The sequence below is a fragment of the Rhinolophus sinicus genome, linkage group LG06, assembly GCF_036562045.2.
Source record: "Rhinolophus sinicus isolate RSC01 linkage group LG06, ASM3656204v1, whole genome shotgun sequence".
NCBI lineage: Eukaryota > Metazoa > Chordata > Mammalia > Chiroptera > Rhinolophidae > Rhinolophus > Rhinolophus sinicus.
Window position 1 is genome coordinate 129,296,834 of NC_133756.1, and position 23,430 is coordinate 129,320,263.

General features: G+C 34.2%; 1 protein-coding gene across 1 annotated transcript in view; it reads right to left on the minus strand.

The window, feature by feature from the left end:
* COPB1 (COPI coat complex subunit beta 1) overlaps positions 1-21,929 on the minus strand; it is a 32,725-nt gene extending 10,796 nt beyond the window's left edge. The window contains exons 1-14 of the mRNA XM_019754489.2: positions 21,795-21,929; positions 20,905-21,054; positions 17,406-17,635; positions 16,826-16,995; positions 15,205-15,319; positions 13,895-13,987; positions 12,120-12,257; positions 10,012-10,131; positions 8,175-8,282; positions 7,947-8,093; positions 6,985-7,130; positions 5,666-5,762; positions 3,942-4,102; positions 2,413-2,533 (exon numbers count right to left, since the gene is read on the minus strand). Of these exons, the coding sequence (XP_019610048.1) occupies positions 2,413-2,533; positions 3,942-4,102; positions 5,666-5,762; positions 6,985-7,130; positions 7,947-8,093; positions 8,175-8,282; positions 10,012-10,131; positions 12,120-12,257; positions 13,895-13,987; positions 15,205-15,319; positions 16,826-16,995; positions 17,406-17,635; positions 20,905-20,995 (1,737 nt within the window). The 5' untranslated portion in view covers positions 20,996-21,054; positions 21,795-21,929. The remainder of the gene's footprint in view (positions 1-2,412; positions 2,534-3,941; positions 4,103-5,665; positions 5,763-6,984; positions 7,131-7,946; positions 8,094-8,174; positions 8,283-10,011; positions 10,132-12,119; positions 12,258-13,894; positions 13,988-15,204; positions 15,320-16,825; positions 16,996-17,405; positions 17,636-20,904; positions 21,055-21,794) is intronic.
* Positions 21,930-23,430: the final 1,501 nt, after the last annotated feature.

Consider the following 23,430-nt stretch of genomic DNA (forward strand, 5'->3'; position numbering starts at 1 on the left):
CTTTATAGCACTACAAGAAAAAAAAATGTCAACCTAGAAATCTATATCTACAAAGATATCTTTCAAAAATGAAGCAGAAATAGACTTTTTCAGACAAACAAACACCAAGAGAATTCACTTCCAACAGACCTGCAGTACAAGAAAAGTTGAAGCAAATTCTTTAGGCAAAAGGCATATGAAACCATAGAGAAACTCAGATCTACACAAATAAATGAACAGCACTAGAAGGCATAAATGAAGGAAAGCCAGTGTGATGATTAAAAAAACCAAACTTCCTCCTGCCTTCTACCAAATGCAGAAAACTTCATTAACCACATGTTACCAGAAACCTGGCTCTTTCAACAGATGTCAGCAAATGCTCTCCCAATTTGCAGAACTGCAGCAGCCTATCCATGAAAAAAAATCAAACTGGTTCCTGAGACACAGAATCTTGGAGACTTTTAACAAGCATAATTTAAAGAATAGACGATAATACTGTGACATGACCTGAATAAATAATGGCCCACAGAGACTTACAAAGTAAATTATTGCCAATAAATCAAAATAAACTGATAAAAATGGATAACACACCTTATAATTTGCCTGGCCCTCTAAATCTCACTTATTGTTTTTATGATGGAAAAAAAATTTTTTTGAATCACAAATCTAAAATGAAAATGTCTAATGATATAATGGCTTAAGTAAATGAAGGCATCTAATAGACTATACAGTTATTAAATATTTTAATTATGATGATTAGGAAGGGTTTAGAATAACATGGGAAAATGTGTGCTGTAATATTAAAACTGCAATATTATAAAACACAAAACGATCACTAGAGAAAAGTGTTTTATAGATAAAAGCCATATTAAACTCTTTCTGGAGGAAGGAAAGATTCTTGTTATTATTTCTGGTAATGTAATTCTATATTTTGATGTTTCTATCTACACTACAGTATTAACAAGATTTGTATTTCACTGCTATGACTATGAATTATTTTTTCTTATTAGTTATTACATCACCCTCTATTTATTTTAGCAACATGAAAAAATAAATGAACAAAATAAAAACATTCACAATTTTACCACAGAGATTTTATTTTTTAAATGAAGGCAAAGTAAAGATTTTTTTCAGGCAAATGAAAGCTGAGTGAATTCATCTCAGCAAACCTTCATTATAAGAATGACCAAGTTCTTTAGGCAGAAAGAAAATATCAGATGGGAATCTGAATTTATATGAAGGAATAAAGAGCATCATAATTAATAAATATGTGGGTAAATATAAGACTTCTTTCTCATTTAAAAGAATCTTTAAAACTATTTTACAACAGATGATAAAATCAGAAGACTATTTTATATACAGCCTTAAAAAAAAGGAAATTCTGATATATGCTACCATATAGATGAAGCTTGAAGACATCATACCAAGTGAAATAAGCCAGTCACAAAAGGACAAATATTGTATGATTCCACTTATATGAGGTACATAGAATAGGCAAATTCATAGAGGCAGAAAGTAGAATGGTGGTTGCCAGGGGCTGGAGGGAAGAGGTATGTATGGAAGTTATTGTTTACTAGGTACTGTGTTAGTTTGAGACAATGAAAAGTTCTGCAGACGAAGAGTGGTAATAGCAACGTGGATGTACTTTATGCCACAACTCAAATGTACACTTAAAAATAGTTAAAATGGTAAATTATGTGATGTGTATTTTACCATAAAGAAAAATACACACACAAAAAGCACTCAGGAAGGTATTTGAACTTTGCTTTGTCTCTTGTTCCCAACTCTCGACTTCTTACAATTGGCCAAGTATGCCCCCTTCCTATCTGAGTGTGGACTCTAGATAAATAAGAAACGGGGGCGGGGGGGGGGGGTTGGTGCACATATATAAAAAAGATAATTAACTATTTAAAGCAAAAATAATAATAATGCATAATAGGGTTGATAACATGATATGTAGGAATAAAATGTAGGACAACACCACAAAGGATGATAGTAGGGTTGGGGGGGCGAATGGAAGTATATTATTTTAAATGAGCATACAGTCAGAATGGTCAGAAGCTATAATGAAGGTTATGAACTACAGAAATAAGAATACATTTAAGAGACTTCTCTGGGATAAAATGGGCAATGACTGAATGAAGATGCTGGAGAAAGAGGCATTTCCTTCACTGAGCCTTGACTAATCCTAGAAAACAGAAATGATTTCATGAACACTTACATCTCATCCATTGGACTAATCACAAGGTATTACTATTGTATTACTTAGTCAATTCTATAATAAAATTCTATTACTGTGTCCATTTCTCCCATTAAACCATAACCTTTTCATGACAGGAACTTGAGCATTCACTTTTGGGTCCCTCACAGTGAAATGATGTAGCAGGCACTCAATATTCACTTGTTGGGTAAATGTAGAATAAATGGACTTACATTTTGCTTTTTCTTCTCCTGAACCAACGCTACATAGCGCAAGGCAATCTTGGTCAGAGTTGTGGCAAGGGAGGCAGCGACAAAGAAATCTCCATCCAGAAGGAATCCTCTCAGGGGAGGTCTGCAAGAGTGATCAAGGAAAATGAAACCCACCAACTTCTTAAGCAACATGTAGCTTTTGCATAAATGATTTAAGTAAGGCTATTTAACACTCTCACTGCTCCCCTTCAGTGACAAGAATCTCAACTAGCTCCCTCTTTAGCTCTCTTCAGAAATACATGGATTTAAAACTTATCATCAAATGATACAAGAGCCAACTGAATATGGAAAGAGAAAATGGTTAAGGGTGTATAAAATGGAGCTAAAGCTTTACATTCAAATCCTAGCTTATCTACAGTATTTATTTATTGTATCCCTTTGGGTAAGTTACAAAACTCTTCAAGCCTCAAATTTCTCTTCTATAAAAATGGGACAATAATACACTGTATCTCAATGGGTTGTTGTCAAGATTACAAGAAGCAAACTGCTTAGCACAATGCTCAGTACACAAGAAGCAATCATTAAAATTTTAGGCATTATTTTCATCATCTTCACTATAAAACTGAAGAGCAAAATAAGGAGGAAATCATCAAAATTCTATTTCTCCCGTTAGAAGCGAAAAATCTTCAAAATATATTTTCTAAATAATAGGCAATGAAACTCCAATATCATCAAAGTTACCTCAACTTAGCATTTTCTATGCGAGTAAAATAATTTTAGCTTAAACAGAACACAGTTATTTCAATGAAACAGTCATAAGGAGCAGAGGATTAAAACAATCAACACAATTTCTGAGAGAAAGAACTTAAATGTCTTCTTTCAAGTATCGTAAATGGCAAAGATTTCCATATTGGTCAAAAAAGCAAATAAGAGGAAAGAAATCACCTGTTTTATACACAGGAGTAATAAAAAAAAGTATATTGTATTTTGCCATGTAAAATGTGCACTTTTTTGCCCAAATTTGTGAGGGAAAAATAGGGATGTGCATTATACATCGGTAGTATTAATTCCATATCTATATAAATATTTTTAATTATTTTATTTATGCTTATGAGTTAAAAGTGTAACTCTAGAAATCAATAACGATATCCACATGCAAAATAATATACCCTGGAATACGATAATCGGTTTTGTTGAACTTACGACCAACTTGCAACGACGAAGAGTTCTTGGCCTTCTATGATGCATAAATATCGTAAATTTGTTACCAGTACATAAAATTTCTTGTACCTTGTATCTGTTCTTGTTTCATAATTATTTGTTACATAAAATTTCTTGTGCCATAATATGTTAAAAAATAAATGCTAAAATTCCCTTATGGTACCAAAAACAAGTATCTAAATGTAAACAAAAGTTTGAATTAAAAAATTAAAACAAACGATTTTTTTTCCTGAAAGGTTGGGCCAAAAATGTGGGTGTGCATTATATATGGGAGTGCGTCATACATGGCAAAATACGGTAGCTGGCTGAGCACAAGTGCTGCAAATTACCTTTCTTCCTCTTTCTTGGTTGGTCTAGAACTGCTAAGCGCACTCTGAGTTGCATAGGTGCCCATCTCAGTTACCAATTTCTGAACTGGCCCCACAGTTATTTCTTCTTCAGGTTTCAATTCACCAGCTTCTTTCTTTATTTCTGACTCTACAATTGGGATCTAAAAATCAATTGGAAACATCAATTTAGTAATAATATCAATGGCAAGCAAAATCATATTTAAATATTCAATCGTTTCTGTAGAGAAGGCATTTCCTCAATGGGATTTTTGGAACTTGGAACTCTGCTTTCAATTTTGTTTCCTTCCCATGGTAAGGTAGTGAGAAGAACAGGGGCTTGTGAGTTGGATGCCACTTACTAGTTAAATGGTTTGGGGCAAATTAATCTACTAAGAGCCTTAGTGTCTTAATCTGTTAAATGCAAATCGTAATTCTTTCCCCACAAGTAACTTAATAGCAAAATGCTCAGGACAGTGACCAAGACAAAGCAGACACTCTTATTCCTCTTCTCCATCCCTTCCCTTGAAATACATCCTTCTATAATGAATGTCGTGTGGGGCGGCCTGTGGGGTCTCAGCTCCCGCTCCCCACATAAGAATGCAGGATATGGTGAGGCCAAAAAGGAACAACCACGGAGCCATAGATAGGGGAGTCATACCACTATAGTCTTGCTGGAGGCTGGGTTGGAGACACAGGAAGCAGAAGCCACACTATCCGCAACCCGCTGTCCACTTGTCTCTGACAACCAACCTCACTTGCTAGCTGCAATCCGCCCTGCTAACTGCAATTTGCTCTCGCTAGCTCAGCCACCATCTTCTTGCTAGCTCCCCATTTTGCTGCTAGCGTAGCCACAGCAGTTATATTAGTGGCCAATGGCTCACTGGTCACTGGCTCATGGCCAACTAGCCACAGCTGATGGCCATCCAATCACAGTTGATGGCCATTTCCTACCTGAGCCAGCACCTTTCCACATGAGGCCAAGAGCTTGGAAACTGCACTCCTGGCTCTGTCCCCACAAGGAAATAAATCTAACTTATTTTTACAAAATAACTTTATCAACTACCTTTTTTGTTTTTAAAAAACCAAATGCTACTAGGTATTTATTCCTTAATACCATACCAGTCCATCATCTAATTCAAGAGCTCTAAGAATCTTCGATCATTATCTATCAATTCCTTTATTTTATAGATGAAAAACCTGATATCCAGTCAGGTTAAGGAACTTATATCCAAGGTCCCAGAACTAATTATCAGCAGAAGCAAGACTGGAACCCAGGTCTCCTAAGAAGTACCATTCTTTCTTTTCTCCCATATAGTTGTTTGAAGGAGGAAATACTGCCAGTTTTAGTACATAACATTGTAAAGTCAGCTCTGTTCTTATATTTGCATTCTTCATTCAGAACACAAAGGCTAATGCTGAGCTTTACAAGTCTTTTTCTTTTTTTAAAAAACACAGAACCTTTTGTTCAAATAAAATCTTAATCCAGAAGGGTAAATAATACAGATAAAAGAATAGGTATTACTGCTCAATGCAGGAGAGGGGAATTCCCCTAATTTCCCAGAGCTCCTAAGGCTTAATTATCTGGGTAATTAAAATATATTTTTTCAGAGTTCTTTAGTACAGACACTACTAAATAAAAACATGAAAGCAAATCACCACATAAAAGTCCGATGTATTCAAGTAATATCCCCATACAAAGTAGCACTGACTAAAGTAAAACATACCTCCCCGAGGGACCTGCGGACCTCAGTCATCACACTCTGAATGTCTTCCTTGGTGCTACAGTATTCTCCCAGGATCCACAATGCTCCTCGGTAAATCCTAAGGCAAGAATACAAGTTCTGAAACACTGCCTTTGCCAACAAATCTTGAAGCAGAGATCTTTCTTTGCGAATTTATGCTCAAGCGAGAAAAAAGGATTCTGCAATTCTAAGGGATCATGGATGACGTTTTAAGAAAGAATATAACAAAGACACTAAGTTTCTGTGATTCTCTACAGAAATCACAAGGATTAAAAGGAAAATAATGTCTCATCCATCATTATTAGCAACATTTTAAAACTGGTAATCCCAGTAGCAAAAATAAAAGACCAAAATGTTTCCCAGTAAGGGACTATCTTCCACTTAGGACATAGTTAAAATAAACTTGGTTTTATCACTTACTACTATAAAAAATTTATTATTTTAATGTAAAAGTACTTTTTATTTGTAGTCACTGAAAAGAAGAGGCAGGATGCTGAACAGAACAATGGACAAGGAAGGAGTACAAAGGATCAATAACAACAACAACAAAAAAACCCTAAAAGTAAAGAAAGCAACTATTTTCTAGTTAAAAATGTTAAAATGAATAAAGTCTTCAGTTATCTTTTCCCTAAGATTTTCCTTAAATTTATTCTTTAAAAAATTCTAGAAACTGAAGCTCTAAGAGACCATGGCTGCCAAAAACAAAACTTTGATATATTCTTTTTTCTCACAAAGGAAGCAAATCTTTCTCACTTGCACAAATATCGATACATTTCCAATCAGAAAAACAATTTTGTAATGGTCCCTTCTTTTCTATCTAGTTAGATATAATGCAAGTCCATGACCGTCTATCTATCAGATGCTTCAAATGAAACAAAATTAGGATGCAACAGTCCTTTCTCACTAGCAAAGGCTATCTGAAGGGAAACACAATGTCAAATTTAGGTTGCACGTGTAATCCTTCGTTTCCGTAAATACTCGAGGGGGATGCAAATAATAATGATATCCTAAAAGCAGTATCTTTCAATTATATGTTCCTTAGTCACTTCAGGATTCACAGTGTTTTAGAGGAAATCAGGATAGAGAAACCTAGCTAAGTAACTACTACAAAAATAAATGTTGCCCACAGATTATGGACTAACCAAGGACGGGAGTGAGGTGATGACTGCTGTCATACTTATTTTGTCTTGATTGTCTTGAGTCATCTTTCCTCCCTTATATTTTCTAAACTGTCCCGTTAAAGATAGACATTGGTAAAATTTTTTACTTGACTTGACTTTATAAACAGATTTTAAACCTACTTGACGGATTTAATAGCATGAAAGACTTCAAGCATCTTCTCAACAATGAGCATTCTCAGATTATCAAAGCGCTGAATGGCTTCACGAACAAACTCCAAGACATCCGCAGCTGCTGCTTCATTACTGTCACTGAGAAATTCCATTAACTAAAATAAAAAAAAGGAAAAGAGGAAAACAGTTATGTCATTTTCAGAAGGAAAATTACCTAAGACTCAACAACCTTAATTACTTAAGTACTTAAGTAATTACTAAAAATTAATTAATTACTTAAGTAATTTTTAGTAAGGTTTACTAAATTTAAACATATTTACAAGTATGTAATAATTTTCAAGTATGGAACCAAATGTAAGTTGAGAGATAAGCACCATTGTGCAAATCCTGTCACAATTGCTTTTCTGTTTTAAGTGTAGCAAAGTTTATTCTAAAACTCACTCTACAACAGAAGGTGGAAATCCACAACTCAAAATAAATTGGGTGCTCCTAAGTAGTAACTAAAAGTAAAATCATTTTAGAAGAATTCAGAGCACAAAGGCAAAATTTCAAATTACAATAATACACCTCGTTTATCTGACAGTGACAGAAAACAAAATATTCTAGGTATGTAAATTTTTCCTATAACTGAATCCTTCAACTTTAAGAGGTAAAACTATTTGAAAGAAATACTTACTTGCCCTACTGATATGTATACACAGAATAATTTTACTTTAGGTAACCGTGACAAGCATCAATTATAACAATATGCGAAAGTATTTCTGTCACTGTTTGCTTTTTTTTATGAAGATGGATGAAAAAAAGTCAAGAGTCCTTATTCTTCTGAGTTTAAGAGTGGACATAAAGATCCTTTCTGACTATGAGATTTAATAATTACAGGCAGTTGAGACTTTCAGAGTTTAAGTACAGAATAACTAGAATATTTTATTCTTATAGAGAATTTCAAAATGAAGGTAATCAGAATTACATACCACAGGAATAACATTCGCAGCCATATCTGGAAATCGGACAGAACAGGAATGCAATGTTCGCACAAGAAGTTGTCTATATTTGTCAGTATCTTCATGCTCAGACACATTATTTGTTTTAATCACTTCCTTCTTCAAGACAATAACCAGCTATAACAAAGTAAAATTAAGTGAGAATTACATGACATTTGGCTGACAGCTTACAAACTACTGTCAAGAGTTTTGTTTTACCTCTTCAACATTCCTAGAAGAGACAAGATCCAGTGCTAACTGCAGAGTTTTTTTGCGTACTTCTAAGTCTGGTGTGCTCAATACTCTTAAGATGTCCATAACCAGATCCTGAGAAAGAACAAAAAATCCCGAATTAACACCAGTATTTCTGGTCACAAGAAGAAAATCTTTACTGTAGAATGAAGGGTGCTGTCCATCATCACCTTAATTCTTTGATCAATAATAAAAACACTAGTGGTAGAAGAATCAGGTATTTCAGGTCTCCTGATATAATGAATATGAAGTGTACGATATCACATATGATGCAGTCAAACTGAAAATGTTTACTCTGAGTCTATCAAGCTTTAAATCAAACTTACAGTTTATAGGAAATACAGAAGTCAGAGGAACAAGCTAAATGAACACAAGAAAGTAACCAGACACATCCAGGGGAGGAGTACCTTACAGGGCAATTGGTCTGGTATCTTCAAGTCAGTGTCATGAAACAAAGATACTACTCACGTTAAAAGACTTAAGGGACATAACCACCAGATACGATGTGCAGTCATGAATTGGGCAAATCAAATAAAAAGTGCATTTGGGGGACATCTGGGAAAATCTGAGTTTGGAGTTGGTATTAGATAACATTAAGAAATTATTGGATGAGCCGGTTAGCTCAGTTGGTTAGAGCATGGTGCTCTTAACAAGGTTGCCAGTTGGATCCCCACATGGGCCACTGTGAGCTGTGCCCCCCACAACTAGATTGAAACAACTACTTGACTTGGAGCTGTTGGCAATTTTGTTAAGTGTGATAATGTTATGGCTCTGCAAAAAAATGTAATATTTTAAAGATGCATGCTTTAAAAAAATCTATGGCAGATAAATATTTTAAAATATAGCAAAATTAACATGGTATTACTTCTTTAAAATTTTATATTTTTAAAAAGTTTCACTGATAAAAAAGTTCTTAAAAGTCTAAGAATGAATCCTGTATAATATTCACTTAACGTTCATTAGTTAATATTTTGCCACATATACTTTATCACACTCTTCTCCTAAATATTTTAGTGTATACCTCCCAAGAATAATTTCTTATATAACCACAATACAATTATCAAATTCAGAGAACTTAACATTGATAATACTATAAACTAATACACAGTCTACATTCACATTTCTTCAATTGTCCCAATACTGTCCTTTACAGAAAATTTTTTTGTTGTTCTGATCCAGGGTCAGGACTGAATTTAGCCATCATGGGGCTTTATTTTTATAACAATCATTATTCTCACAGGTTAAATAGGTATGCTGATATTTTCTAGAATCTAATCATCTTTTATTCCCAATCAGTTGGTATAATTATTTTCCAAGAAATGTAAATTACATTCCAATTAAAACAAATAGATCTTTATCATTAAGAATACTGAGTACAGTACATACAGAAAAAAGATAACATATTAATTCATGTTAGAAATATTTTTTGGGGGGCAGCCGGATGGCTCAGTTGGTTAGAGCATGAGCTCTCAACAACAAGGCTGCCCGTTCAATTCCTGTATGGAATGGTGCGCTGTGCCCCTACTGAAGGACAACGACTGATGGGTCCTGGAAAAACACACCATTCCCCAATAGTCCCAATAAAAATTAAAAAATAAATTAATTTTTTAAAAAGTTATAATTTTTTTTTTTTTTAATGGCAAAGACAATACACCAAAAGGCTATGGTGATACAAGAGTTACACTTTAGTTGAGCAAAATTTAAACTGCCCAGTCTCCAAGCTAACCAAAAGGGCAAGGCTTGGGAATTATCTCAATTTGAAAAAGATTTTATTTAGGATGTCCCTCTTTCAGATAATATTTACCTGTAGTACTCGTTCATGAGCAGGATGCTCTTTTAATTCTACCAATCGATCCAGAACTATGAGCTTTACATTGTTGTCACTCTCCTTAATGATTAAATCAATGTAACACTGAGCAGCAGCCTACATAAAAAGAAATATATTTTAGGAACAGAGTCATCTGTCTTAGAGAATCTGAAAATATAAAAACATAAAGCCCTCAAGAAGCCAAAACATAGTCACTACTTCTGCACTAAGAGTTTATGCATGTTCCCCAGATGAATGTGTCCTTCTAGTCCCTAAATTCTAACAAATTTCATAATTTTTCAAATTTACAAAAGATTAGAAGCATCAGAAATTAAAAGAAGGAAAAGGGGCTGCAACAGGCAGAAATACTCATCAACAACCAAAAATAAAGGGTAGAACCTAAGGAATAAGGCAGAAAAAAGCAGATTGACAGACAATTCCAAAAAGTATAGTTACTGAGCATCTTTTACTTTAGGTACAAAGTCTGCATTACAGTACAGAAAAGTCAAGAATATTAAGATGACCCTGAGTTATTAAAAACAGACAACAAAGGACCAAACCTGAAAGAGCTCTCAATTCAATCAACAAAATAAATAATGATATTGGATTATAATCCATACAGTAAAATTCCTGTACTGATGAGGGAGGGAAGGAAAGGAAGGAGGGAGGAAGGGGGGGATAAGGGGCAGTTCTTTGTAGAATTCCAATTACTAAGTGTAGAATGAGGAAAATAGAAAACCACCATTAAAATACCACAGTAATAACTGCTGTAGAGAATATCCACTGATGGATGCTAAAATTAGTTGGTGCAAATTTGAGGAGAAATAAGATACCTGCACACTTTCAAAGTTTCTTCCTATGATATTTACTGATTAGAAAAGGAAAAACGTAATTCAAGAGTGGAGAAATCTGGCAGACAGCACCTTAACTGACTGATCAAGGTTAACATCACCAGTACTAAGACATATCAACATATGTACTTCTTTATGATACACTGAGACCGACCGGTGCATCACTTCTGTGGTATTCTTCCCGAAAATGCATAACCTCAAGTAATTGTGAGAAAACATCAGACAACCCAAATTGAGGGATACTTTACAAAGTGACCTAATAGTCTTCAAAAGGGTCAATGTCATGAAAAACAAGGAAAGGCTGAGGAACTATCACAGAGGAGGCTAACACATGATAACTAAATGTAATGTGGGAGCCTGGACTGGATCCTGGGACAGAAAAAGGGCATTAGTGGGGAAACTGGTGAAATCTGAATAAAGTCCATAGTTAACAATATTGTTCCAATTGTAATTTCTTAGTTTTGACAATTATACAATCATTATGCAAGACATGAGCCTTATGGAAAGGCTGGGTGAAGGATAATGGGAACTTCCTATTTTTACAACTTTTCTGTTAAGTCTAAAACTATTTCAATATAAAAAGTTTTTAAAAATGTTTAAAGTATCAGTGAGTAAAGTAGCAAATTCTCCTATTTATAAAGATCTGGCTTTCTAGAACTATTCATTCTATGAATATATTAGGGGTTCCTCATATCGTCTTTTTTTCCCCTCAATATAATCTTGATATAGTAAACTAAAGAAGAGAAAGATAGTATTCCATTATTAAAAATACTCACTGGAAACTTTTTTTAGGATCCATCATTTAGGATCCAGAATTCATTCTTCCAGATCTAGTTTTTTAACATAGTTAAAATATGGGGAGAGACGTTAAATTACCAGTATCATTTTCCTGAAACTACAAATATTGGTACTCTCTCTGCCTCTGCCTCTCTTTCTCTCCGTGTGTGTGTAAACATATATGTATATATATACATGTATATGTATATATATATATATATATATATATACACACACACACACACACACACACACACACATATATACACATATATATACATGTATATACATGAAAGCAGGAAGGAAGAAAAGAAGGAAGACCGGACTAAGGAATCCCATAATTTCATAGAATTTGCAGTTGTTATCTCTATGCCATACAACGCATGTAACCACATAATAAATTGCAATGTCACTAAATCATAAGTGATAAGCACACCTATCATCTATCTAACTGGCACCGAAAGAAATAAGCAGTACCTTGATTGCAGTAGGTGCACTAGAGAGTGTCACTAATGTTCCAGCGGCTTCATACTTTACAGCGGGGCTCGATGACTGTAATAAGTTATAGATGCAGCGAATGAAACGAGCCCTTTCTGATGGATTGGCATGACAGACCTGGAGAAGAAAACATTTAGGTTTCAACTGACTTCATGGACACTTGCTTTAAAATTGATTTTTTAAAAAATAGATGTCAGCTTATGGGCTGCTACTTTTCTTAACTTGAAAGCTAAGAATAGTCTGAAGATGCCAGCAAACCTGGAATGAGACCCTGTAACAGAACACTGGTAATTTCAGAAAGAAATAGGTTTTACTTCAAATAATTGTTACAATTATTTATTTATTAAATTCAATCATAATTTGTATTTTCACTTTCACAAATGGCTTCCAGATGATTATAATAAAAGATGCATACTTATGTGTATAAGTGAAATAGAAAAAGAAAACGTAAAGTACAAAAGCAAGGACAACAACACAATAACCAAGTACACTAATAAGGGTACTGTGACAGATTATTAAATTTGATCCTCAATTTTTCTTCTGGATGTCATGTCAAAAAGGGAAAACATGGTGGATTATATAAATCTCAAGAGCTGATAAAAGGAAAATACCAGTTCTTAAAGCAAGAAAGATAACCTCTTTTTCAAGAACTACTACTTATTATTTGGAACTATATTCAATATTGAGGAGAAAACTAAAATTTGCTCTCCCGTTCTAAATGTATCTTAATACCTTTACATATGAAGTAAATATCCCTTATTTTTTCTCTTTTGAAGTTAGTATTTATGTTAGATTTTCCTAAAAATGTATCCAGTTAAATCTCTATTACTTGGGCATGACTCAAAAGCTAATCACTCTTCCTATAACATGAACCCTACTAGATAAAGAAGCCACTGAACAGCAGAGAACCCTTATTTTTGAGAACCTCAGTGGCATTCTTAAATCATACACATGAATTAAAACTATATATTTACAATTCTGGTTTCATCTGAAATGCCACTTCCATATGACTGATACCCTATATTAAAAGGGGCTTCTTTCCTGCAGAAGTAAAGATGGCTATAATGAATTAGCAGTGTCTGCTATAGGTATTTTTTTGTCCATATCATCCTACTTAAGTCATTCCTGATATATATTTTGTTGGCCTCTAATGGTATCAACAGCAAAAATGAATGTTACTGCATCTTTTATTAGAACATTAAGATGCAATCAATTTTTTTAAAGAATATATAATTAAAATGTTGCCAATAAAGTACTTCATTTTAAAACCAAATCTCTTATCTAGTTTTAGATTTCCTGTTAGTCAAAGGCCTGCAGTGTCATATTAGCATAAAGTCCCTCTTCTCTTTTGCAAACAGGCAACATAAAAGTATTTATAGCTTTTTTTGTTTGTTTTTAGATTTCTAAAGTAGTCTTGTGTGTACTCAAGAAAAGATCTTGAATTTTACTCCAAAGCCTAATTCACAATCTATTCAATGACTGAGCAGTACACAACAATTTCTTTGCAGTTGTATTGGGTCAAGCCATATGTTTTTATAGAATTCTTTACAATGGCTTAGAAAGAATGGAAGCAAATACTTGGAAAACACAATAAACCAAAGGAAAAACTAAAAAAGATTTTAAAAGGTAATGCTTGAAAACATTTCAATAATTAAAACATATTATTCTAGCAATTAAGTAGCTTCCCAGAAAAAGACTATTTACTCTTACCTTAAACTGATAAAGTTTATTTTATCCATCATAATTAGTCTTACCTTATAAATTAGTTCAACAATAACCAATTGAAGAATGTCTCCAAATGTCTGAACTTGATCAATACAAGTACTTAGGTAATCCAAAGCTCGATCCTAAACAAATAAGAATATATTTATCAAACTCCATCTCATTCAACAAAAGGACTTAATGCAACTTTGAAAAACATACACAACAAAATACAAAACAAATGAGGAAATCAAGACAAAGAAAAATTAGCTGAAAGAAAAAAATGATGGTTAACACATAAAGTCAAATACATATTCTAAAAATGGGCCACACATCTGGGGTCTGAATTTTCTAGCAGCTAAACCAAGGAGAAAAACACAATGTACTCAGGGTCATGACTCAGAGCATCAATACAATCAAAACAAACCAGCTGTTTAGGGGTGTAGTTATTCCTATTTCTGAGACCTAGAAGAAAAATCTCATCAATTCTCATATACTGAACATTGTGCTACAGAGAACTATGGCTTCAACAATATCTCTATAGTAAAAGTATCAACAAATTTCATTGAACTATTTCTGATTATGTTCCTTCATGTAGGTAAAATAAAAACACAGGTCAGTAAAACCAACTGTAAAGAGGGTAAAACATTGTGAACTAAGTAAGGAGTTTTCTTATAATCTTGTTTACAAGATAAAATGACAGCTTCAAAATTTCAAAGGAATGAATAGACTATATATTGTTTAATCTTCATTCATATTATTTCCCACATTTGATAATAAATACTGGATAGCAAAAATTGCAAGACTGGATGCCACCAAGGTGTGCAGTCACTGCTAATCACCAGTGGATCCATATACTTTAACCTCAGACAGAGCTGGATACAGAGTTGCTATCTGCTTATGAAATCTGAAGGGCCTAGTAAGAACACACATCGACACTGAACGTCACCCTTCTCTGGCAGACATGACTCAGCGTGGACCTTAGACAAAGCTACTATTGTTCTCTATTAAACAATTTGAAATCTATACCAAGAGAAGGAAAATTAGGCAATCAAAGCCTCAAAGTAAAGTGCCACAGGATATGGCCACAATAATTTCAATCTGGAAAAACAATAAAGTAGTTGTTATTAAATGCCTCGCCACTATTACCTAAAAAACAGAATATATACATAAGCAATATTCCAGAAAAGGTTAAGTAAAAACTGTATTTCCATACAAATTAAGTTCAAATATCTAAATAAATCAAAACATACAAATCACATGTTCTATAAACAAAATTACTAAAAATTTGATTAAACTTATGTAACACTTTTAATTCTCATTTAAATATAGTCATCAAAGTGACTTTTAAAAAGTACTTCACCTGATCTGCATGAATTAGCATCATAAATGCATTCCTTTTGCAACTTGCATCCTTTTCATTCACCAGAAAATCATGTATCAGTTCAGGAGCATCCGGTATAAGATGTTCAAAATTTCTTGAAATAAAAAAATATCCATGTTCAATAAAAACCTACTTTGTTATTTTAGTAACTCTCTGGACACTATCAAAATTAACCTTTATCAAACTTTATAACACTATCAATTGTTTTGCTTTTCAAAACATTGTCAATTAGAAAATTGTGAGTAGGAATCACAAGCTTACCTCTTCATCCATTAAGTTATCAAATTTTTCTAGTTCAATGTAGAAAAAGCTGATTTATTCAATATGCTATCAACTATCTTTAATAATTGTCTTTCATATACTTTAGAAATATAATATTGATGCTCATAATAATACCCTCAAGGTACTAAAAAGATCCTTCATTAAGAATTATTAGAGAAAAAAAAAATAGTTCCTTGAATTTCACTAGTTATGCACTATATTTATTCACTTATTTACTCACTAACTTACTTCTTATTTTGGAAATTTTTAAGTATTTGTAGTCTACAGAATAACGGACACCAGCTAATAAAAACCATCACCTAATCTCAACTATGACTAATTCACAGCCATTTTTGTTTCACCTCTACCCTTTCCCCACTTCTCTCCCCCCATATGATTTTGAAGCAAATCCCAGACCACTTATCATTTCCTCTGTAAATATATTGGTACGTTCTCTAAAATTAAGAGTTCTTTCTTTTTAAAACTAATTGTAATACCATTATTGTACTTTAAAAAATTTAACAATTAATATCACCATATAGACAGTTTTCAAATTTCAAATTATCTTATAAACGGCATAATTTTTGTGCATGCACTGTAGCGTAAATACTAAAATTTGTGTAGCCTGTATGGTAGTTTTCAAAGAACTCTGTTATCAATCACTTTCCCTAACAGGTAACAAAAACTAATATAACAGAAAGAGAACTGTGAAATTATATAACACCCAACTATTAAAGTACAAAGATATTTATCAAAATTACATCCTACTTCTAAACGGACTAATACCAGTGATTGTAAAAACCAAACATTCTAGCCTCATCTAACTGGTTCCTTGAATTGTTTTTAAAGTCCAAAATCTTCAGCTTTCTAAGAACAGCAGTAATCAGCTGAAAATTGCCACCCTTCCTATTTAAGAAGTTCCCTCTGTAACGTCTCTAAGGGTAAAAAGACAAGACCCACATTCCACAAAAAGAGAATTCTACAACAGGGTCAAAAACTCAAAGCCTACAGGGACTAAGTAAGTGAATAAATTAATTAAGTGGGCTGGAGTAATACAATTGAGAATGACAAGTACTGTTATAAACTAGAAAGTGTACAACCTGTTTAAAGGAGGCTACTGTCATTGAATTTCAGCAGATTGTTGTCATGCAGAAACTAGGGCCCAGTGTTTCCAGATCTTTGATTTTTCAATGCTGACAACTTGATGATAAGGAAAAAAAATCTTGTTCAGGCCAAACAAAACATATCTGAAAGCTGCATACAATCTGTCAGAAACCATTTTGGAGCCTCTAGTCTAAAAGACTAAACAGAACTAGGCCAAAGGAGTGTCTTTATTTACCTATAGATGGTATAGATGGCCAAAACAGCATTTCTTCTAACATAGCTGTGTCGATGCTCCAAACAAGCACGGATAGCTGGCATTAAAGGTTCTAGCAATTCTGCTTCTTTCAATTTGCAAAGAAAACGAAGAGTAGATCCTCGAATAAATTCATTAGGATGCTGAAGATCCTGATATAAAAAATTTAAATATGAAATGTTGAGTTTCAACATTTTGTTAAAAAAAGTTTTCAATGCAACATTTTCCAATGAGAAAATTAGAAAGTAGGATTGAGGAAAAAGACCTAGATGATCAGATAAGTTCCATCAAATTCCTACTGATTAAAGCAATTTTTATGTATCACATCAATGTCATATTCTGTGTCACTGTTTTTTATTAACAACATAAAAGTGCATGGAAAATGTCTGAAAAGAAGTATCAAAACTTTTTACAATAACTCTTTATAACTTCAGTTCCAAATATTTACACTTCACATCTTATCTAAGATTTAATTTTAAAGACTAAAACAAAGCCCATTCCACCAATTTTACAATGATCTAAAATCAAAGCAATACGCTGAGATAATTATGATTTAGTTTACCTTTCTATATGCATCACATACAAGGATCATTTCATGTAAAAGTCTTCCATCTGGAGTTGTTTTAGGAACAATTTCCCAAAATACCAGAAGTAATTTTTTGATAGTGTGATCCTGAAGAGGTAACACAAAACGAATGATGGTCATCAGAAGTCCAGGAAGCTTCTCACCATTCAGAATCATAATGATTACTTTCTTCAAAGCTTCAGTCTTTGACTTCACATCTCCTTTTTCTGATTCAAAAATTAAACAAGTGCAATTATTTCAAAATAAAATTCCTCAGATAATTTTAAAAGCAATTAACAAAATATTTTCTCACTTGACCAGCAGAATGGTTAATAAAGGCACTAACCCAAGTAACAAGGGTACTCTACCTGGCTATGCCCCAAGCAAACAAGCTATATGACTTTACACAAGTGATTTATCTCTGAATCTCATGATTCTTTACATATAATATCAAGGCACTGGATTATATCTTTGGTCCCTAACCAATGGAATTAATGACGAGGCCAGGAATTTACAGGCATACTAAATAATATATGTCTCAAACACACATGCAGCTATTTTTCAAAATGTAAACAGATGCTACTGAGTGTTTCTGAATTCAAAGTAGCTGTTAAGTGAATGTGTATTTTTCTCAACCGAAGTTACAATCACTATTATGGAGGTGGGGGAGATCAGTGACATGTTTTCCACATTAGGAAGATCCTCAACCTCAAAAAGGTCGGGAACTGAAAACTAGATTAATTCCAAAATCCTATCATTATTTCTACAGGCCATAAAACTTTAGAATCTTTCTTAAGAAATTACCTAAAAAATTTCAAGAAAATTAAAATGTACTAGATTAGTTGCCATTATTTAGAATTAAGGATAACACAATTTAACATATTAGTTTACTGTTACATAGCCTAGAAAAAAATATGTACTATATTTTACACAATCTATAACGTCGCATCATTATCATTGCATACAAGAATTTATGGTACATCTTTTTGATCCAAAATTCAAAAGCAGAAATATAAGAGACAAGCACAATGCTACTACAATTGTTTTGATCCTAAATATAAACAAATATCTAGAAGAGAGGACAAAGAGAGATGACAAAAGTCTTTAATAATCTTCAAGTTATCGTGAGGGGAAAAAAACAGAACTAGAAATAAATTTCCAACAATTAGAGCAAAGTGGCTATTAAAGAGTTCCTTGCTGTTGTCAAAGAGACAGAGACTGAATGACTAGTCGACAGTTATGAGAAGGATTTTACCTTGTACGAGGTAAATATCAAGTTCATTCTAGCCTCCAAAGATGATATATCTATTCCTAGCTTGGTATGATATTTTAACATGTTGCAGAAGAGAAAATATCCTCAGGTATAGGAACTGAGAACACAGTGAGGGTTATTGCCAAATATATCCCAAAGGGGTCAATAATTTTGTTTAAAACAGATTAACTTCCATGCATCTCTCCCTGTTCAGCATATTCAATTTCCTGCCCCATATGAAAAAAAATTATGGTGTATACTACATTGAATCAAGAAATAAACGTGAAAGGATGAACTGAGTATCAATCTGGGCAAACTTTCAGTTTTTTAAATCTGTGAGGATGACGAAAAGCATCAGGAGAAATGACAGCAGCTGAGAGCAATAACCATGAAAATAAGACAGACTAGTCCAAGTTCTATGTGGCTAAAGTTGTATTTACTCAGCCTAAACAGGTTTTCCTCTCTTTGTCCCAAAGTTTCCTTTCTGAATTTAAAAAAATAAATAAATAAATAAAATTTCCTACTTTGTCTGATAGTGTACAGGAGAGTCAAAAGGTATAAAATTATATCACTATAATGCTGATGGCTTCTTTTGTTCCAGTTTTGTCTACTTTTCACAAATTAGCAAATCCTAAAAGTTTAGCAGGCTAGAACACCACTTGTAACTAAAGGTTAAGTTTTAAAAGTTTACTAGCAAACTTGTAAAAAAATCTATACCATTTTTATTTCAAGCCCCTCCACACCCGAGTTCTATTTATTTCAACAATTCAAACTGAGGTGAAGGATGTTCCTATGCACATCTTCTGTTCCTTTATGAATACTACTAAAAATATGGAAAATTTCAAATATCACTTCAGTGCACCAAAATACACTAAGTACTTCCTACTCTCCAGGGAACTTATATAGTCATTAGAGCTCATTCCAACAAATGTAAAGAAAAGTGTAGGTAAAGCAACTCACTATTTCACCAAACAAAAAAAGTATTTGTTACTTAAACTGGAAATTACTTCTAAACAGTTTCTCCTCTCAACTCTTTTGAGGTAAAGTCACAAATTTTAGACTACTTATTTATTTATTGGTTGGGGGAGAGTAGTAAAGGCAGCTGCAATTAAGAAAAGGCTACTGTTATAATTAAGAACAGGTTTTGTTCTTTACCTTCCCAGCTATAACCTTAAGTATTTTGCAGGGGTCTAAAAATGAAAACTTTTAAATTATAAGAAAAAAAAAAGAAAGTCTATTCATTAATTTGCATTTCATTCCACTATCTTATGTGAATACGAATATATATACACAACATATGTATGAGTATACACATGTATACACATATATTTTGTATGTACATATATTTTGTATATAAGGGTATCAGTTTAAATGCCATAAAAGAGGGTTTTCTTTCTTCCTTCTCTAAAACTAGACCTCAATAGAAACCTAATATTAAGTAATCTAAAATCAGGAGGTATTCCATTATTACTGATTAAGAGGGGGGAATATACAAGTAAGTACTGTCTCCTTTCAAACTGCAAACTATCTTCTTAAAGATACTTTCAAGATTTGAAGCATAATTTTCACTCTACTCTGTTTTAACCAGTAGTTATCAGTTTAAGTTAGTAGTTCAATTAAAAGACAATCATTATTTTGGAACGTGCATTACTTAAATTTTTTTTTGACAGAATCATTCAAAAAAAGGAGACATATACTTTTAAAATTCAGAAATATACTTCTTTTCTCCTTCGCATAATGCTTTAAAATGAAAAGCTTAACCCTGGAAAATGAATGTGTATTCCAGGGTTGATTTCATTTGTTCAACTGGTGGCGAACACAAAGAACAAAGTTCTTCTGGTTTTACAAGCTAAGCAATATGAATTAAATACACAAAGGGACTAAGATATTCAAATACACATTCTCTCAACCTGTTATGTACTCGTATAGAGAACTGTCAACTGCTTTTAAGCATAATATTATTAAACTACACAAACCATTATGTTATTTTTAGTAATGTCTAACAATTAAACTATCACATTTCTTTAGTTTTACTACGCTAAACTGAGATGTTTTGTTTCCAAAAACCAATACTGCAAGTCTAAAGGTAACAAGTTTTCATTTTTAGTAAGACAAAAGGTTTACTGAAGAGATATTAGAAGAAAATATTTAGGCACAAATTAAACATTTCTAATTATAAAAGAACCTGAAATACAAATAAGCTTTTAATTTTCATTTTCTTTTTCAAACATGATCAAAGTTTACCTAGATCATTTTTTAAGCTGATTTCAGATGGTGGTTCTGAATCCATTGGCACGTTAATTAACGTATAGCACACGTTCTCGGCAGCCGTCATGGTTCCTGGTTATAATCAACCCTTGATACAAGATTTAAGTATCACAGATGCCAGGAAATCTAGGAAAATAAATACAAGGATATCATTACAAGTAAAAAACAATAACAAAACACCAAAAACACAATCAGTAACCTTAGTGATCCTTACTGTCTATAAAGTTGATTCAGTTTGGCTTCTGAGTATTGAAGTTGCAGAAGGGGAGAGTTAATCTATATCGTGTCCCATAAAAATAAAGCCTAATGTAATAAAAATCATTTATCAGTTTTGACCTAAGGTATATTAGCTCCTACTCCACAACCCCGCCCAGGGTTTAGAATGCTGCGCTGCAGAATGAGGGGCCACAATACAGTGACAGGCCCCCAGCCCCACCCCACCACATTACAGAAGGGACTTACCATAACCCCCAACCTGAACTGCTCAAGTTAAGAGACCCTGTGCACGGTTAACCTGCTAAACCCTTGAAGTGTTTTATCGTGTTCATCGGTGGGTCTCGACTCTGCGTACGTGGATCGGTGCGCTGTACCTCCACGCCCCTTTCCTGTCCCTTTTCTCCTGCAAAGCAAGCCCCAGCCTGGAATGGCGAGCCCCGGAGGCCTGGGAGGGAGACGACCAATGGCCTCTATACAGGCCGGGACCGGGCGTCCGGCCCAGAGCTTCCCAGACCCCTCGTTCCACTTCGCCAGGCCTGGACGCGAGCGGCCTAGTCTCTCCCCTTCCGCATCTTCCCGCTATACAGCCAGTTCCTCCAACTCTGCTCAGCCCACCACGCCTTTGGGGTTGGGGGTTCGTGGCCCGCTACCTGGCTCCGAGGGGCAGCAACTGGGGCAACCGCGAGACCGTCTCCTCCTGCTCCAACCCCCAGCAGTAGCGGAGGCTCCGCGGAGTCCTTGGCTGACGTGGAAGGGGTGGGGAGACGACCGGAGCTGCAGCCGTCTGGCACCTACGGCAGCGCAGAGAGGACACGCTTTCTACGTCCTGTGGTTGCGCGCTGCCAGTACGTCCTGTAAGTTTCTTTCTGTTTTTTTCTCTTGTCCGTGGTTGGTTTAGGCCGCAGAAAAGATTGGAAATACATATTTAATGTTTTCCCTGAAAGCCTGAATTAAGCGCTGTGGAAACTTGAACGCGATTTAGAAATAGTTTCCTATTCCAGGTATTGAAACAGTCACGGGGAGGAAGTGCTTGGAGAGAGAGGAAACACATTTTACAGGGCTGTTTGATCCAATGGAAAAAGCACGAGATCGGGAGCTAGAAGTCCGTCCACCCACTAGTAAACTGGGGAAGTAACTGAATACTACTTGAGTTAGTAACTTCGGTTTATCTAATAAGGGACACTCGATTATATGAAGATCTATTTCAGTTCTTAACATCTGCAGTAATTTGAATCTCTGCCTCTGCTGTTAGGCTGGAGTTGCTTGAACACCAAAGTCACACTGTATGACGTGGCTTGTTTTAGTAACGGTCCCTTTCCCGATCCATTCTGAACATCCAGTAAATTTGAATTTATTTTATGCATAAAGGGAGATCAACAGTCACTGTTTTAAAGGATTTTACTATCTCCAAAAGACCTAATTTTTACAGTGACAATCCGCCATGGCACCTTCAGTTTTGCCCATTTGAGGTTCCATACCAGACTCCCCCATGAAAGGTTTCGGCCAATTATTAATAAAAGAAATTGATGCCTTAAGAAAAATATTGTGAATACAAAGGGGTCTGACAGGACCTGCCCTTAGTAACAGGTTCACCTCGGTTAGGGAGATAGAACACAAACAGAGCATCCATCTAAAATCCAGCTATTTTGAGACTTCTTTTTGGAGGCATCAAGCAAAAAAATTCCTTGATCACCCAAAATATATCACAAAGGCCATGTGCTTATAACACTTTCTGAGTGCTCCTCAAATCCTGTGCATCCACTTAAAACTGTTTATCTTGAGATAATTGTAGTGACATAAATACAGAAATCCCATATACTTTTCACCTAGTTTCTTTCAATGGTAACATCGTGTATAATCATAGTACAATATCAAATCCAGGAAATCGACATTGACACATTCACTTGTCACATTTTACCAGTTTGACATGCACTCATTTGTGTAGTTACCATGTTTAGATTCCAGTAATCACCACCAGTTAAGGTACAATTCCATTACAAGTATCATTCCTAACATTTTATAGTCACAGCCACTTCTCTCCGTAACACCTGGAAATTACTAACCTGTTCTCTATTCTATAATTTTGTAATTTCAAGATGTAATATAAATGAATTATACAATGTAACCTTTTGAGATTGGCTTTTTCACTTAGCATAATTCCTTGAGATCAACCCAAGCTACCTGTACAACACGTTGTTCCATTTCTGTGTATTCATTTTTAACATGAGATTTTTTACAACTGCAGTTATCTGGTTTCCAAGCCCACTTACCAAGAAATGACAATCT